Source organism: Pan troglodytes, chromosome 2 (genome assembly GCF_028858775.2).
Source record: "Pan troglodytes isolate AG18354 chromosome 2, NHGRI_mPanTro3-v2.0_pri, whole genome shotgun sequence".
Taxonomy (NCBI): Eukaryota; Metazoa; Chordata; class Mammalia; order Primates; family Hominidae; genus Pan; species Pan troglodytes.
The window spans coordinates 197,816,268-197,834,649 of record NC_086015.1 but is presented as its reverse complement, the minus strand read 5'-3'; the positions used below and the strand labels follow the sequence as shown (position 1 = coordinate 197,834,649).

Here is an 18,382-nt window from a genome sequence, read left to right as displayed (position 1 = left end):
TGTGGAAGATGCGATGGAAACCACTGTCTGTAGATGGGGCAGTGAGGGAAGGCTGGGAACAAGGGGATGAAATTTTCTGTAGCATCTGCTGTTAACAGCAAAACGTATAAAATTAAAATGTGCATAGCTTTGCCATTTGTCACTGGAGACGTGTCTGAATAAATATACCCACACACCACAGGAGAAAAAAGATGTCTCAACAAACACAGAGAGCATGGATTTCAAATAATTTTCTAAAGTAACCAGATGCTTATGCTAGTCTTGCCACCATCTATGTCATATCTTTGAGTCTTTTGATAGATGTACTGTTTTACTGTTTGGTAACTTCTGAGTCTCTTCTAGGTGGGCTACCCTAATGTTGGTAAGAGTTCAACAATCAACACCATCATGGGCAACAAGAAAGTATCTGTGTCTGCCACACCTGGTCACACAAAGCACTTTCAGGTATTTCTGTGGTGCTTTGCCACTTGCATGCAGCTCTTTCTTCCTTTTATCTGTTGTATACCCAGCTCAAACCTCTTGCTTGTCTTCCAGACTCTCTACGTGGAGCCTGGCCTCTGCCTGTGTGACTGTCCTGGCTTAGTGATGCCATCTTTCGTGTCTACCAAGGCAGAAATGACTTGCAGCGGAATCCTCCCAATTGATCAGATGAGAGATCATGTTCCTCCTGTATCATTAATATCCTTTCTGCTTTGGAAACACTCTAGTTATTACGTGTATATTAGGGCTTCAGGTTTATTTGGGGCATTTGAGGGATTCAGATTTGATGAAGAATTGAAAATATTAGTGATCTGCACAAGTTTATACTGTGAGATAGCATGAGAACTTCAGAATAGAACCTCATTTCCTGATTTCAGCAGTGTAGCCTTGAAGAAATGGGAGAATCCAGGTTTCAGATACTCAGTTCCAAGTTGCAAACCTATTTAACAATGCCATGTAACCATTTGAATGACCTTGGAAAACTTGCTTAACCTTCCCAAATACTTTCCTTTTCTCTAAGTGGGGGAAAATCTATCTCACGGTTGATTATATTTAATCAGTATAGCTATCATATATTGAATACTTGCTGTGTGCTTTTCTAAACCCTAACCAAATACCTTTTAATCCTCAAAAAGCAACCCTTAAGGCAGATACTGCTGTTATTCCCATTTCCTCAAACTTGAGGAAACTGAGGCACAGAGAAGTTAAATAATTTATCTAAGCTCTTATAGCTAGTAAGCAGTAAATTAGGAACTCTGCTACCTCTCAGCAGCATCATGAATTAACTTACATAAAGCATCTAGGACAGTGCCCGGCATGGAAAAAAGACTCAAAGATGGATTTGTTAAGAACTATGCAGGGGCCAGGTGTGGTGGTTCATGCCTGTAACCCCAACACTTTGGGAGGCTGTGGCAGGCGGATCACTTAAGGCCAGGTTTTGAGACCAGCCTGGCCAACATGGCGAAACCCTGTCTCTACTAAAAATACAAAAATTAGCTGGGCGTGGTGGTGCACATCTGTAGTCCCAGCTACTCGGGAGGCTGAGGCACGATAATCTCTTGAACCTGGGAGGCGGAGGTTGCAGTGAGCTGAGATGGTGCCACTGCCCTCCAGCCTGGGCCACAAAGCGAGACTCTTGCCTTTAAGAAAAAAGAAAATGAAAGAAAAAAAAAACTGCAAGGTCTGAGATTTTACTCTACTTATAAGCTATAATAAGTTAGTCTATTATTGTTTTGTAGACACTAGCAGAAAACAGGAGACTTCATGAAATTGGCACACAAATCCACTGGCTTGTAAGTAGAGTAAAATTCCCTTCATAACTACACTTAAGGCCACAGCTTATTCATAGATACATATATATGAAAAAGTGTATAGCTTTTTTTTTTTTTTGAGATGGAGTCTCGCTCTGTCACCCAGGCTGGAGTGCAGTGGTGCAATCTCTGCTCACTGCAACCTCCACCTCCTGGGTTCAAGCAATTCTCCTGCCTCAGCCTCCCGAGTAGCTGGGATTAACAGGCATGTACCACCATGCCCAGTTAATTTTTTTTTTTTTTTTTTTTTTTTTTGGTAGAGACGGGGTTTCACCATGTTGGCCAGGCTGGTCTCAAACTCTTGACCTCAGATAATCTGCCTGCCTCGACCTCCCAAAGTGCTGGGATTACAGGCGTGAGCCACCGCGCCCGGCCTTTTAAGTTTCTCTGTAAATTAATAGTGAGACATGAATCATTTATTGCAGGTAGCCTTAGGTTAGGTGCTGTGGAGGATAGGGCATACATAGAGATGGCTCCTGCCCTTTACGAAGCATCAGTCTGTTGGGGCACATGAGGCATGTACTTGAATAACTCTAGTACAAGGTAGAATATGGTTAGTGGCTTAAGGAAAATTTGTACAAACTATGGGAGATGAGACAAAGGAGGAAAAGTAATCCTGCGTAACTGTAGGCATTAGAAACAGAGACTCCCCTTGCTTTATCTCTAAATTAGAATCACAAATGCGTCATCTTTTCAGGGTAAAAATGTGTCATCTTTAAAGTCTGTTTCAGATATATTTTAAATTACTATTTTAAATGAATTCATATGGAAAAGTCGTGGGAGCTTAAGGCCTTGTTTAAAAGGGAAAAAACAACCGAGTCTTTGTAGATTAATCAAAAACTATCCTCTTCCTGTGGAGAGGACAGAGTGTTTGTCACACGCGGAATGAAGTGCCATGTTCTTCGAGGCACGATTTGTATGCCGTGGGGAGGAGGGAGTCAGTTCAAGAGAATGGATTCCCTGACAAGCTACGTTTGCCAGAATATTCCAAGACATGTTTTAGAAGCTACCTATGGCATTAACATCATAACGCCTAGAGAAGATGAAGATGCCCACCGACCTCCAACATCGGAAGAACTGTTGACAGCTTATGGATGTAAGTTGTGATTCATCAGAAAATGTGAACAAAAGTAACAGTATACCTAATGAATAGAAATAAGAATAGTAATAGTACTAGAATTGCTGTTCTGCAAAGATATACATTTATAATATTTCTTCAGCATTTTTCAAGCCATCTTTCCCACCATCTTTTGTCTCTGCGGGCCTTGCCTACAAAGTAACTTAAAGTGCAAAAAGCTTTTAGGACGTTTGCTGCTTTGATGGTACCCACGTGCAGCACAGGGGTTCTCATCGTAGGCTGTGTTGGCTCTTTCTGGAGTCGTCTCCCAAACAAGAAGAAAGCGGATGTGTGGAAGAAAATGAATCCGCACGCCACAGCGAGGCAGGAGAGTTAGGAGGGGAGCACCAGAAGGGAGACCCCTCAGAGACGGGGACAGAGTGGAGCTTGTTTAGGATAGGGGCACAAAGCATCCTCCTTCCTCTCCCATCAGCCCCTGTAAACTTATTTGACATTAAAATGAGTCCACAGCTCTCCCACCTCCGTGTTTTATCCCAATTCCACGTGGGAACCTATGATTTCTTGCCTTAAATGTAAACTTTAAAGGTGGCCTGGAGAACCTTGTGTCTACCTAAAAAAAAAAATAATAATAGCAGTGTGGGAAACATTTCCGTGCGTGGGTGACTTGCCTTTACAGGGATTGCTGCTGGTTGGGAAGGAGTTCAGCTTATTTGAGTATTTACTGGCAGAGAAAGGTGAAAGGTGATTTGATATGAATCACACTTAAGCCTTGAACTTAGAGACTCTAAAGAGGATAAATACTAAACACTTGTGGTAAGACTATTCTAATTACAGATTCATAGAACAAGAAAAGACCTTAAAGATCACCTCACCTCCTAGCCCCTGCTTTTAAGAATAATCATCTGAACTCAGAGCCTGAGCTGACCCGAGGTGAGGTGGCTGGTCAGTGGAATAGCCTGGGTGAGATCTCCCTCCAGGATGTTAGCCTGCAAAATGCAGAAAGGTGGACTTCCACCAAACTTCCAGTTTGATTGCACTTCCGATACAACTGAAAATAACGTGAGTCTTTTAAGATGTTTCATCTAATGCTGCCTGATAAAATCAGAGTAAGGAAAAAGCCAGTTTGTAAAAGCAAATGACCACACGTACAGTTTCTAAGTTCACTATCTGCAAGTCCATATAGAAGAAAATCTCTGACAGTAAATTTTCAAAGATATTGCCAGATTACTCTCATTTTACTTTGTATTTCTTTAAATACTAGTGAAGTTGAGCATCTTTCCAAATGTTTTGTGACCATTTATTTTTCTTCTGGGAATCACATTTTCCTATACATGGTTCTGTCTCAATGATTTGTAGAAGTTCTTTGTTATATGTGCTACACATTTTTTCCAATGTTAATCTATGGTTTCTTTGGCCCCAAAGAAGTTGACAATTTTAATAGACTATATTTTTCCTTTTTGGTTTGACTGGGTTTGGTGTTTTACTTGGGAAGGTCTTCTCCCTCCCAAAAAGATAAAACTATCTTCCTGTAATATTTACTTACTTTTTTAACATTTAGATTTTTAATCTGACGAAATTTATTGTTGTATATTGTGTAAATTAGGATTCTAACTATTTTCTTCTAAACTGGAAAAGCCATTCGACAGCTAGTATGTGAGGGAACTGAGTTTTGAACCCAGCCTGTCTGCTGAAGCCATGTTCTTAACCACCGTGCTTCGCTACTTTTCTAATTGAGTTAGTATTAAAGGGATCTTACTGGGGAAAAAATGTAGGTACATCATTCAATAAGAAAACTTCTCTGTTGCTTTCTGTTTTGCAAGTAGTATTGATAGCGTAGCATTCTCCTACAGGTAGCCTCCATGAATAAATGTTTAAAATAAGGAGGCTGGGTGTAGTGCCTCACGCCTGTAATCCCAGCACTTTGGGAGGCCGAGGTGGGTGGATCACCTGAGGTCAGGAGTTCAAGACCAGCCTGACCAACGTGGTGAAACCCCATCTCTACTAAAAATACAAAAAGTAGCCAGGCGTGGTGGCATGCGCCTGTAATCCCAGGTACTTGGGAGGCTGAGGCATCAGAATTGCTTGAACCTGGGAGGTGGAGGTTGCAGTGAGCCAAGATTGTGCCTCTGCACTCCAGCCTGGGCAACAGAACGAGACTCCATCTCAACAAAAAATAAAATAAAAATAAAATAAAGAGAAGAAATAACTGGAGTAGAGAGAAATCGAATTTGTCTTTCATAGTGTGGTGCTAGGTGGCATTTTTAGGATATCAGATATAAGTAAATATTCTCCTGGATTATCTAGTGTTTTTAATGCTAAACAATATATATTCTACAATGATACCTAATTTTTTAAAATCCAAGAGTAAGAATGCTTAGTAATAGAAGCTACATCACCTCAGTTGTCTTTGTTGTGATATTCTGTCATCTAAGATTTTGCAAAATTCTTTTCTCTCCACAGACATGCGAGGATTCATGACAGCACATGGACAGCCAGACCAGCCTCGATCTGCGCGCTACATCCTGAAGGACTATGTCAGTGTAAGTGAACCCTGCCTCTCATGCTCTCCAATACACAAGTCTTTTCCACATTCTGTGTTCTTAGATAATGGCAACCTGTTTGATTATAAAGGAAATATTTTTTCATTGAAACTGGAGTTGTGTTCTTGATGTAGGGTAGTTAACATTATATGGATTATAGACATTACAAAAGATGGAGATCTCTGAACACCTATTATGAGTGAAAATCACCAATATATGCATCTGGCTTTTTTTGTCTCCTACAGCCCTTTGCTTGTTATGATTGCAACTATTGTCACAGTCTTCTTCGTAGTATAGCTGTTTATATGCCTATCTCTATATTTGCCTAGTAACGATAACAACAGCTAACATTTCTTGAAAGCTAACCCTGCTAGAAATAGTTCTGTTTTACGTGCGTCTTCTCAGTAAAAATATGTAACAAGTCTGTGAGATTACTATTTCTCCTTTTCAAATGAGAACATGCTATTTGGGGGTTTCCCCATAGTAAAATGGAGATGAACAGGGCCTATCTCATGAGATTATTATGGGAAATAAATGAAAACTCTGTGTGTGTGTGTGTGTGTGTGTGTGTGTGTGTAGCACTAAGCTCAATGCCTGGCACATAATGAGCCCCCAGTAATTGTTATCTATTAAGTTTCTTTCCACAAATAAGCATTACAGGGCCCTGTTAATAACCAGTTGTGAGGATTTGGCTTTATTTCCTCCTCTTCTCAAGACCACATCGGTGGAGCTCTTGGAGCTCAGTGGCAACCATATGGGCTTGCCTTCAGTTCAGGAAGAAAGCAGTTCATGCTATTGGTATGGATAAGTCATGTATTCGTTTACCACTTACTGTGGAGGATGTAAAGATGAGGTAAAAATAGTCACAGCCTTCAGATCATTTATGAAGGAAAGAGGCAGACTTGCACCCAGTGAGCAACTGCAACCCCACATACAGGAGTCGAGGAACTCTCCTGACTTTAACAGTCTATCCCGGCATTACCGTAACTGTCCAGTTATGTCTTGAGTTTGGTTTTGGAAAATATTCACCATAAGTGTGATCATGTCCGTATACTGAAGAATACTTAAGTGGGAATGCAAACGAGAAAAGAAGAAAGAGATTTCATCCTAGTCTGGGGCGCCATGGGAAGAGCTAGGTCTCTAGAACACTTTGACCATTGATGTATTAGAAAAAGGACTCTTCAGCTGCAGTAGACCAAAACTCAACTCAGCTAACTTAACCAGAAGGCAGAAAGCTCCATCAGAGCGTGACTGGGTGGAGCTGTCTCCTCTGAGGCCACAGATGGCGCTTAGGCTGCACTGTTGTCATTCATGTTGTCTTTGTAGGGTAAGCTGCTGTACTGCCATCCTCCTCCTGGAACAGATCCTGTAACTTTTCAGCATCAACACCAGCGACTCCTACAGAACAAAATGAACAGTGATGAAATAAAAATGCAGCTAGGCAGAAATAAAAAAGCAAAGCAGATTGAAAATATCGTTGACAAAACTTTTTTCCATCAAGTAAGTTTTAAAGCTTTTCTTAAACTTCTGATCCAACACTCTTTTTATAACAGCTTTATTATCACATGCCATAAACACATTTTATTAACCCCAGAAAGGGTTTAATGATTCCCAAAAGAAACCTTATTTATTAGCAGTTACTGCCTGTCCCCCTTTTCCCCCCAGCCCCTGCCAACCAATAATCAGTCTTTATGAACAGATTTGCCTGTTCTGGAGACTTCACGTGACTGGAATCATACTATGTGCTCTTTGTGACAGGCTTCTTTCATTTAGCGTGGTATCTTAAACATTCATCCATGTTGTAGCCTGTGTCAGTATTTCAGTCCTTTTTATTACCGAATAATGTTTCATTGTATAGATATGCCACATTTTGTTTATCTATTTATCATTTGAGGGACGTTTGGGTTGTTTCCACTTTTTGGCTACTATGAATAATGGTGTAATGGACACTTGTGTACAGGTTTTTGTGGAGACATGGATTTCGTCTCTCTTGAGTATATACCTCGGCGTGGGGTTGCTGGGTCGTATTGTAACCCCATGTTTAACATTTGAGGTATTGCCAAACTTTCCAAAAGCGGCTGTGCTGTTTTACATTACTCCCAGTGATGTATGAGGTTTCTAATTGTCTCCTCATCCTTGTCAATGTTTATTATTTCCCGTCTTTTTTTTATTTTAGCCATCCTAATAGATGTGACGTATTGCATTATAGTTTTGATGAGTATTTCCCCAACTACTAGTGATGCTGAGCATCACTTTATGTGCTCATTGGCACATGTATATTTTCTTTAGAGAAATGTCTATTATTAAGTTGTAAGAGTTCTTTATATATTCTGGATACAAGTCCCATATCAGATTTATGATTTACAAATATTTGCACCCATTTAGTCAGTTGTCTTTTCTCTGAGCCAACACATTTGGTGATAGAAAGTGCTAAAGAAACAGACTTCATAAATGTCTTCTGCACTTTAAAATATTGATAACTTCAGTTGCTTATATCACAGCTACAATTTGTAGGCAGTATTTTAAAGGTCAAATGTACATGCAAAAGAGCTAAATCACACAGTTGTACCCAGTGTAGGTTAAAAATGTTTTTAAGTGACTACTGTAGCAAAAATAGGACAGGGGTTAGGATGGGGTGATCAGCTATATCCAGAGAATGTTTTTGTATTTATCCCGTGCTTTATCTGCATGCCTTACACAATGAGCCTGTGAAGCAGGCCAAGCAAGTATTATTCCTTGAGGACACTGAGGCTCAAAGAGACTGAGTTACCCAAGGGCACTTGCTTTAAATTGCAAAGCTGGGATAAAACTTAGATGTTTGTAGCTCCTAGTTTGAATTGTTTTCAAGTTGGTACGTACCAGTATTTGGAAGAAAATTTACCAACATGCAAAAAGATTGCAAGTTTATTCTTGGGCCTACAGCTGTCAGACAGAACATTTCATTTGAAATTTTAAATGTTTATAGGTTTCTAAAAGCTATGTACCAGAAAGCTGAAAACTTGTCATAATTTTAATATAATTCATATGTCTAAACCGTAACCCTCTAGAGTAATATTTTACTATTATAAGTAACTTGCAAATCGTAGGGTACTAATTTTTTTTTTTACTAAGTAAACTTTAAATTTGTTTACAGTCCATTTCTAATGTGGTTGAAGCAGGTTAAGTTTTGATATTAAGACAAATTTCCAGAACACAGCTGGTATTAAGTCTAGTTGTAGATGGCATTTGAAAGTATGGGACTAAACAAAGTTGACGAGGGAATGAGGAGGGGGAAGAGATGAACTGAAGACAGAATGCTGGGGGGGAAGGAGGACCAGTGAAGGGGAGGGGGGCGGAAGTTCACCCAGTGACTGACTCCTTTTTATCTTGAAGTGATCCACTAATAGTACTGTGCATATCCCTTAAAGGATAGCCTGCTGACAGCTCAGATAATGTTTTCTCTTTTATTTCCTAGGAGAATGTGAGGGCTTTGACCAAAGGAGTCCAGGCTGTGATGGGTTACAAGCCCGGGAGTGGTGTAGTGACTGCAGCCGCTGTGAGCTCTGAGAACGGGGCGGGGAAGCCCTGGAAGATACATGGCAACAGAAATAAAAAAGAAAAAAGTCGTAGACTCTACAAGCACCTGGATATGTGAGGTTGGGCTGCAACAGAAATGTCATCTGCATTGTGCAGATGGAAAAGAGCAGAAGCTGCCTGTTGCCTGTGGAACTGTCCCAAGACACTAGCACTGTAGAATGGGCCCTGCTCTTGCGGAGCACAGCTGCACCCAACAGTCTCCATGTCAAGACCAAGGGCCTCCTGGAAACACCAACTCTGACGAAAAGGAGTCATCTGGGAGCCCGAGAATCCTACTCCTGGCCGGGCACAGTGGCTCACGCACCAACATGGTGAAACCCCGTCTCTACTAAAAATACAAAAAAATTAGCCAGGCGTGGTGGCGCACACCTGTAATCCCAGCTACTCGGGAGGCCGAGGCAGGAGAATCACTTGAACCCGGGAGGCAGAGTTTGCAGTGAACGGAGATTGCGCCACTGCACTCCAGCCTGGGCGACAGAGTGAGACTGCATCACAAGAAAAAAAATTTGCAAGGGATGGTTCACGAGACACATTTGGGACGAAGGTGAAAGAGAAATTCCCCATTCTGAGTGTCCTAGTTGGGTTCCTCCGACTCTAAACAAGGGACTTGGGTTCAGTTAGTGTGCAGCGGGGGCTCACGTCCACTAAGGAACATGTAGAATGTAACCACCAGGTGACAGGGAAGCTGCAGTATTTACTACCTAGCCCCCATCTTCACTGGTTATTCCACTTATTTAAAATGTCCAGAATAAGCAAATCTCCATATAGAGGAAGTAGATTAGTGGTTGCTTCAGGATGGGAGGAATGGGAAGATTGAGGTCTTTCTTTTGCAGTGATAAAAATGTCCTAAAATTGACTATAGCGATGGTCACACAACTCTGAATATGCTTAAGACCACTGAATTACACACTTTACGTTGGTGAATTGTATGGTATGTAAATTATAGTTCAATAACATAGTTACAAAAGATCATCGAAAACATGAAAGCACTATTGATGTGGTTTGGACCTGTGTCCTCACCGAGTCCCATGTTGAAATGTAAGCCCCCTGGTGGGAGGGGGGACCTGGTGGGAGGTGATGGGATTATGGGGCAGAGTCCTCACGAAGGGTTTAGCACCACCCCCTCAGTGCTGTTCTCGTGATACTGAGTCCTCATCACATCTGGTTGCTTCAAAGTGTGTGGCGCCTCCCCTCTGTCTCCCTCCTGCTCTGGCCATATAAGATGTGCCTGCTTCTCCTTCGCCTTCTAACATGATTGTAAGTTTCCTGAGGCCTCCCTAGAAGCAAAAGCTGCTGTGCTTCCTGTACCACCTACAGGACCGTGAGCCAATTAAACCTCTTTTCTTTATAAATTACTGTCTCTGGTATTTCCGGTTTTCTTTTTTTTTTTTTTTTTTTTTTGAGACGGAGTCTCACTCTGTCGCCCAGGCTGGAGTGCAGTGGCGTGATCTCGGCTCACTGGAACCTCCCTCTCCCGGATTCAAGCAACGTGCCCTCCCAGAAGAGAAAGCTGTTGAGCTGCTGGCCTGTCTCCGCCAGGCGGCTGGGATTTATGGTCACCACTGGCTGCCCACTCCCGTAGGGCCGCCCAGGCCGCTGCAGCCTTTCCTTCAGAAGGACGGTGCCTGAGGTCCTGCCACCTCTGCCAACAGGAAATGCCTTTGAGCAGTCACATCACTGCCCACTGTCCAGGAGGACAAGTGCTGCGGTCCTCTTGTTAGTTTTTCTTTTTGGCTAACTCTGAACCATGGCCAAAAACATTATCTTTAGCTCCTGGGCAGCTGCTGGACCTCTGAGGAGCCTGGTTAAGGAACTGATTCATTTCCTGAGGGCCGACCACGTGCAGAGCCCTGTGGAAAGTACAGGGAGAACCTGGGCAGGGTTCTAATGACCCGGAGGGAGCTAGTTAGAAGATACCGTCCAAAGTGTTCACGGCAGGATGAAGTCCCGACTCCCTCGCTACTGAACGCTGACCGTCTCGCCTCCCCTCCTGCAGGTGCTGCCCTCCCTCTGCTATTTGCCTTTCTCCCTATACCATCTCTTGCCGCCTCCAAGGGCCTCTGCAGAGCGGCTGCCATGGCCTTGTTGCCAAAAGCAAACATTCTCCAAGGCCCAGCTCATGCATTATTTCTTGGAAACCTTCCCCCACACACCCCCGCCCACAATGCGGGGTGTCGTCAATGTACTTTAAAGATGCCCCTGCTGTAGTACATGTCGTATTTTTATGGCTTGTTTAAAAATCAGCATATCCAGCCAGGCATGGTGGCTCACGCCTGTAATCCCAGCACTTTGGGAGGCTGAGGCGGGTGGATCACTTGAGGTCAGGAGTTTAAGACTAGCCTGGCCAACATGGTGAAACCCCGTCTCTACTAAAAATACCAAAATTAGCCGGGCGTGGTGTTACGCACCTGTAATCCCAGGAGGCAGAGGTTGCGGTGAGCCAAGATCGCACCCCTGCACTCCAGCCTGGGCAACAGACAGAACAAGACAGTCTCAAAAAAAAAAAAAAAAAAAAAAAAAAATCAAAAAATCACTGCATTCATTCAGTAAATATTTTCCTTATTATGTGCCAGGCACTGAGCTAGAAGCTGAGGATGCAAGTGTAAACTAAACAACCCTGGCTGCAAGAAGCTCACAGCCTGGTAGAAAGATGGCACTCTTCACCCTTTAGAGGTGTCTTTGTAATAGAGTGGCGCAGGCACTGGGGCTTGGGCCCCCCAGGACCGGACAGCAAGTCAGCTGAAGCAAGGATGACTGCGGTGGAAGAGCCCTGTGAGGGAGAGCCAGGAGTTTGGCTTTAGACGTGTGCAATTAGGCATGCAGGGGAGACGTCAAGTTATCAAGTAGGCAGCTGCGTATGTGAGTCTAAAGTTTGAGAAGGAGGTGACCTGGAGCTGCACATTCGGGAGGTGCAGGTACAGGGACAGTAGTTAAAGCCAGAGACCCGATGAGATCCCCAACAGAGGATAGGTAGGGATGAGAACCAAGAACTGAGCTGCATGTCTCCCCCGCATTAGCTGACCTTCCTCCTTTTACAGAAAGGAACACACAAGTGCAGAGAGGACCAGTGCTTTGCCCCAAGTCACAGCACAGCTGCTGCAATGCGGAGGGAAAATTCCAGTGTAACATCAGCAGGCTTCAGAGCCCACACTCTTCCCATTGCTTCTGTTTTGTTTGTTTGCTTGTTTTTTGAGACAGAGTCCTGCTTTGTCGCCCAAGCTGGAGTGCAGTGGCACGATCTCTGCTCACTGTAACCTCCGCCTCCTGGGCTCAAGTGATCTGCCTCAGCCTCCCAAGTAGCTGGGATTACAGGCACCACCACCATGCCTGGCTATTTTTTGTATTTTTAGTAGAGACAGGGTTTCACCATGTTGGCCACGCTGGTCTCAAACTCCTGATCTCAAATGATCCACCCGCCTCAGCCTCCCAAAATGCTGGGATTACAGGTGTGAGCCATCGCACCCAGCCTCCCATTGCTTCCTTCTGTGAGCCAGCTTGTCCAGTGACGGGGAGCAGCTCCCCGACTGAGGGCCATCTCCAAAACCCATAGTTTCTTGTAAGAATTGTCATGAAGCTTGTGGAGATGCAGTGTAGGAGGCTGAATAATGGTTCCTGAATATATCAGGCCCTAATCCCTGGAAACTGCAAATGTTACCTTATATGGAAAAAGGGTCTTTGTGGTTGTGATAAAAAAATTTTTTTTTTTTTTTGGTCTTGAGATGGAGTCTCTGTCACCAGGCTGGAGTGCAGTGGCACGAGCTTGGCTCATTGCAACCTCTGCCTCCCAGGTTCAAGCAATTCTTCTGCCTCAGTAGCTGTAATCCCTCCCGAGTAGCTGGGATTACAGGCACGCACCACCACACCCAGCTAATTTTTGCATTTTTAGTAGAGACGGGGTTTCACCTTGTTGGCCAGGATGGTCTCGATCTCTTAACCTTGTGATCTGCCCACCCCAGCCTCCCAAAGTGCTGGGATTACAGGGGTTAGCCACCGCGCCCAGCCAGTTGTGATTAAATTAAGGATGGGGAGATTATCGCAGATTATCTGAGTAGACCATGAATGTAATCACAAGTGTCTAAGAGAGAGGCAGAGGGAGACATGACACACACGGAGGAAAAGGCAATGTGATCACGAAAGGCAGAGATGGATCGACCTGGGTGACGCCATTAAGGGAAGGAATGCTGGCAGTCACCAGAAGCTGGAAGAGGCAAGGGAATGATAGATTCTCCCCCTATAGCCCCCAGAATGGGTACAGCCCTGCTGACACCCTGGCTTTGGCCTAGTGAAACTGATTTCTAACTTCTAGCCTCCGGAACCGTGAGGGAATCCACTGAAGTTGTGCTGATTTGTTACAGTGGCCACCGGAAACGAATCCATGCCGAGTCCAAGGACACGTGCCCAGGAGCTGGATTTAGTATGTCTATGTTCTTGATAGGCAGAGTGGCTGTGATACCAGTGATCTATGGACCACGCTGCCCCAACTGCTCAGGCAGGGGACTCGAAGCAAAGGACTCAAACCCTTGAACGGGGGGTTTGTAGTCTGGGCTCCATGGAATCCATAGTTGAATTTCAGTGGGTGGGGGCTGGTTCATAAATTTTTTAAAATTGTATGAGGAACTATGTGTGGTGTGTACATATATTCATATTTTTCAAGGATGAGGTGTTTTTGTTTTTGTTTTTTCAGATTCTCAAACGGGTCACAAAAAAAGGTTAAGAACTAACCACTAATCTAAGAACAAACTGCTGAGGTGTGTAAACCCAGCCCAGAGTAGGTGGGGAGGAGTGAAGCACCTTTTAAATCAGGCCCAGCTCTGAGGGTTCATGCTGAGCCGTTCTCCAAGTCTCTACAAAACTCACAGCACAGGGAGCTCTGCCCCAGGGCCTGGTGAGAGGATGACACAAGACTGGGTGGGGCACTTCCCTGCTTTAGCAGGATAGCGAGCAGCAGGTGGACAATGTCCCCAGGAGAGCTAGGATCCAGGCAATCACAGGTTAGTATCTGAGGAAGGTAAAGGCAGAGATGACCACTGATAAGCACACAGGACACACCAGAAGTTCCAGGAAGAGATGGCAGGAATTTCAGACGGGGGGTCCTTCAACAGTGTGGGCAGTGGCTCGGCTAGAAAGACCCTGTGGGTACTTAGTATTTATAGACTATGAGAAACTTGGTTATGTATTTTTTTTCTTTTAACACTTGACTCATTCCTCCATTCATTTTATAACACTTCATCTTAATTGTTTTATTATTTTAATTTTGGCCCTTTTTGGTAAAAACCATTTTAATTGTATCTTTTTGTTCAGTTGCTTGCTTAATTTCTTTTTTTTGAGACACGGTCTTGCTCTGTTGCCCAGGCTGGAGTGCAGTGGTGCAGTCTCAACTCACTGCAACCTCCGCCTCCAGGGCTCAAGTGATCCTCCCATCTCAGCCTCCCAGGTAGCTGGGACAGATGCATGCAACCACGCCAGGCTAATTTTTTGTAGTTTTTGTTGACATGGGGTTTCACCATGTTACTTAGGCTGACCTCAAACTCCAGAGCTCAAGTGATCCACTCGCCTCAGCCCCGCTAATTGCTGGGATTACAGGCGTGAGCCACAGTGCCCCGCCAGTTGCTTGCTTAATTTCTGTCTCTCCTACTGGACTGTAAGCTCCAAGTAAGTAGGACCCATGTCTGTTTTACTCAATAGTGTGTTCCCAGCTCCTAACGCAATGCCTGTCTTAGTCTATTTGAGCTACTATAACAAAATGCTTTGGACTGAGTGGTGTGTAAATAACACAGATTTGTTTTTCACAGTTGTGGAAGCTAGGAAGTCCGAGATCAAGGTGCCTGCAGATTTAGTTGAAGGGTCTGCTTTCTGGTTCCTAAAGGCGCCACCTAATATAGTTTGGTGCAAAAGTAATTGCGATTTTGGCCATTAAATGTAAGCCACTTTTAATGGCCCAAAAAAGTGGCTTACTTTTAATGGCCAAAACCGCAAATACTTTTGCACCAAAGCTTGCTTTTAATGGCCAAAACTGCAATTACTTTTGTACCAAAGTACTTTTATTTATCTGGCTTTTTTTGTTTTGTTTTGTTTGTTTGTTTGTTTGTTTGAGACAGAGTCTTGCTCTGTTGCCCAGGCTGGAGTGCAGTGGCGTGATCTCGGCTCACTGCAACCTCTGCCTCCCAGGTTCAAGAGATTCTCCTGCCTCCGCCTCCCAAGTAGCTGGGATTACAGGTGCCTGCCACCACACCCGGCTAATTTTTGTATTTTTAGTAGAGACAGGGTTTCACCATGTTGGCCAGGCTGGTCCGGAACTCCTGACCTCAAGTGATCCACCCGCCTCAGCCTCCCAAAGTGCTGTGATTACAGGCGTGAGCTACCGCTTCCAGTACTTTTAATAGCCAAAACCACAATTACTTTTGCACCAATCTAATACCATCAAATTAGTGATTAGATTTCATTTCTCCTGAGAGGTTATAACTTTGTTTTGTTTTGAGAGACTGGGGTCTCCCTATGTTGTCTAGGCTGGTCTCCAACTCCTGGGCTCCACTGATCCTCCCACCTTGGCCTCCCAGAGTGCTGGGATTACAGGCATGAGCCACCTTACCAAGCCAAATCATAACTTTGAAAACACAGTGAACCACTAAAATAGTGTAGCCACTTTGGAAAATAGTCTGGCAATTCCTCAAAACATTAAACACAGTTACCACAGATCCCAGCAAGGACACGCCTAGGTATATACCCAAGAGAACATGAAACCTGTGTCCACACAAAAACTTGTGCACAAATGTTCAGAGCAGCATTATTCATAATAGCCCAAACGTGAAAGCAATCCAAACATCCCACTAATGAGTGGATAAACGAAATGTGGTATAAAAATATCCATACCATGTATTATGATGAGCCATAAACAGGAATGAAGTACTGATACACGCAGCAACATGAATGAACCTTGAAAACATGCTAAGTGAAAGTCACAGAAAGGTCATATAGTGGATGATTCCATTGATGTGGAATGTCCAAAATGGGCAAATCCATAGAGACAGAAGGTAGATTTGCGATTCCTGGGCTGGGAGTGTTGAGGGGAGTGGACAGTAACTGCCAGTGGGCCGGGTTCTTTTCAGATGGGGGTGATGAAAATGTTCTAAAAGTAGACAGTGATGTTGGTTGCACAACACTATGGATACACTAAAAACTGCTGAATTGTACATTTTATTTTTTGTTTTGTTTTGAGATGGAGTCTTGCTCTGTCGCCCAGGCTGGAGTGCAGTGGCGCCATCTCAGCTCACAGCAATCTCCGCCTCCCAGGTTCAAGCGATTCTCCTGCCTCAGTCTCCCGAGTAGCTGGGATTACAGGTGCCTGCCACCATGCCTGGCTAATTTTTGTGTTTTTAGTAGAGATGGGGTTTCACCATGTTGGCCAGGGTGGTCTCAAACTCCTGACCTCAAGTGATCCACCTGCCTCGGCCTCCCAAAGTGCTGGGATTACAGGCGCGCACCACCATGCCCGGCTAATTTTTGTATTTTTAGTAGAGACCGTGTTTCCCATGTTGGCCAGGCCGGTCTTGAACTCCTGACCTCAAATGATCCGCCTGCCTCAGCCTCCCAAAGTGCAGGGACTACAGGTGTGAGCCACCGTGCCTGGCCAGAATTGTACATTTTAAAAAGTACTATGTAGGCTGGATGTGGTGGCTCACACCTGTAATCCCAGCACTTTAAGAGGCTGAGGAGGGCAGATCACGAGGTCAGGAGTTCAAGACCAGCCTGGCCAACATGGTGAAACACCGTCTCTACTAAAAATACAAAAATTACTCGGGTGTGGTGGCACGCACCTGTAGTCCCAGCTACTTGGGAGGCTGAGGCAGGAGAATTGCTTGAACCTGGGAGGCAGAGGCTGCAGGGAGCTGAGATCGCACCATTGCATTCCAGCCTGGGCAACAGAGTGAGACTCTGTCTCAAAAAAAAAAAAAAAAAAAAAAAAAGACTATGGCATATAAATAATATCTAAATAAAGCTGTAGTTTTTGAAAATTAAAAAAAAAGATTTCTTTTTTTCAATCCTTCTCCTTCTATAGAAATATTTTTTTGAAGTCATGTCTTGCTTTAAACAAACCTACTAAAATCAATAAGGAGATTTAAAAATTACAATAATAGTTTACTCTCAAGAAAAACAGCCCTGTGTACTTGAACTGTGCGGCGTGTGGCTGGACAGGAGGCGGCCGGTTGCAGAGATAACCAGCTCTTGGCTGCGGGGCCGTGGGCTAGGATGACATCCAGGAGCCGGGCTTGGGCGACTGCCTGGGGGCAGAGGGTGCCGTTGGCAGCTTCAGAAAGGAGAGTGAGAGGCAGATGTAGGGGTATTTGTTCTCCGGCACGTTTGTTTCCTCCTTCCTGGCCTTGCACCCCACCCTTTTTACTGCGCCCTGTCCGCGATCAGGACCACGCCCCCTTCACCTCGGGATCCCAGCACCCATGCGCTTCAGCAGCGCAACTAATTGCTGTTGGCTCAGGAAATGTGGAGAATACGCAGGAAGGGACGCCCTGCCTTACAGCGACCGGCAGGGACTCGGCCGTCCGCGAGCCCAGCCGCCCGCCCCGCTCCGGCCAGGATGTTGGAGGTGGGTGACCGCGAAGAGGTCGGCGGGGGGCGGGGGCCGCAGTCTTTGTGCGCGCGCAGCTCCCGGCTCCCGCCGCTGGGGGGCGGCCTCCGCCCTGCCGACCCCCGACAATAGCGCGAAGGGTGGGGAGCGCGCGGTCCCGGAAACTTTTCCCCGGCGCCTTCGCCGCCGCCGCCCGCGCCCGGGAGCGCGCCCTTCTCTGCCCGCGGTCGGTGCGCTCGGCCGGAGGCGCCGCGGCGGAACGGAACCCAGAGAAGGGGACGCGGGGCGGCGGCGCTCGGGGCTGCCCGCGGCGAGGGAGGCTGCGCCCAGGTCCCCGGCCCCGCGCCGCGCGCCCAGCCGCGCCATGGGGGAGGCGCCCAGCCCCGCGCCCGCGCTCTGGGACTGGGACTACCTGGACCGCTGCTTCGCCCGCCACCGCGTCTGCATCTCCTTCGGCCTGTGGATCTGCGCCTCCTCCTGCTGGATCGCCGCCCACGTGCTGTAATGGGGCCACGGGTCGGGGGGGCTGTCGGGCGGGGAAACGGGCGCCAATCCCCTGCTGCTCCCTCTCGGAAACCTAGAGGAGGGGGCGGAAAGGGGGACGAAGGAGATGGCTCAGTAATAGGATCCAATGGAACATTGCTCTGTAGACTGAAGTGGGATCTTCTTTCCGGATCCCACGCACAGGGAAGCTGGGCTGTGAGCCAAAGGGAGGAGGCTGGGTGGTGCAGCGGATGGGGCCCCGAGGACACCGCGAGCCCTGGGTGCTGTTGTCAGCCCTTCCCCATTGACTCGCAGTGTGACCTGGGCAAGCTCC

The 18,382-nt window shown here is 45.6% G+C and overlaps 2 protein-coding genes and 1 long non-coding RNA gene across 8 annotated transcripts in view; 2 read left to right on the top strand and 1 right to left on the bottom strand.

The window, feature by feature from the left end:
• LSG1 (large 60S subunit nuclear export GTPase 1) overlaps positions 1-10,336 on the top strand; it is a 31,081-nt gene extending 20,745 nt beyond the window's left edge. The window contains exons 9-14 of the mRNA XM_516958.9: positions 343-444; positions 535-678; positions 2,763-2,886; positions 5,329-5,408; positions 6,735-6,908; positions 8,863-10,336. Of these exons, the coding sequence (XP_516958.3) occupies positions 343-444; positions 535-678; positions 2,763-2,886; positions 5,329-5,408; positions 6,735-6,908; positions 8,863-9,042 (804 nt within the window). The 3' untranslated portion in view covers positions 9,043-10,336. The remainder of the gene's footprint in view (positions 1-342; positions 445-534; positions 679-2,762; positions 2,887-5,328; positions 5,409-6,734; positions 6,909-8,862) is intronic.
• On the bottom strand, positions 6,080-18,060 carry LOC134809510 (uncharacterized). The gene is made up of 2 exons (XR_010155403.1): positions 17,978-18,060; positions 6,080-6,806 (listed from the first exon to the last, which is right to left on the bottom strand). It is a non-coding gene; the product is annotated as an uncharacterized LOC134809510 (long non-coding RNA).
• TMEM44 (transmembrane protein 44) overlaps positions 17,334-18,382 on the top strand; it is a 45,892-nt gene continuing 44,843 nt past the window's right edge. The window contains exon 1 of one of the 6 annotated variants that reach the window (XM_054682407.2): positions 17,334-17,583. In XM_054682407.2, coding sequence (XP_054538382.1) covers positions 17,438-17,583 — 146 coding nt within the window. In that variant the 5' untranslated portion in view covers positions 17,334-17,437. Of the gene's footprint in view, positions 17,584-17,673; positions 18,067-18,382 lie in introns of those variants that run through there. The other 5 variants (XM_063806426.1, XM_063806427.1, XM_054682408.2 and 2 more) reach the window with 5 other exon arrangements.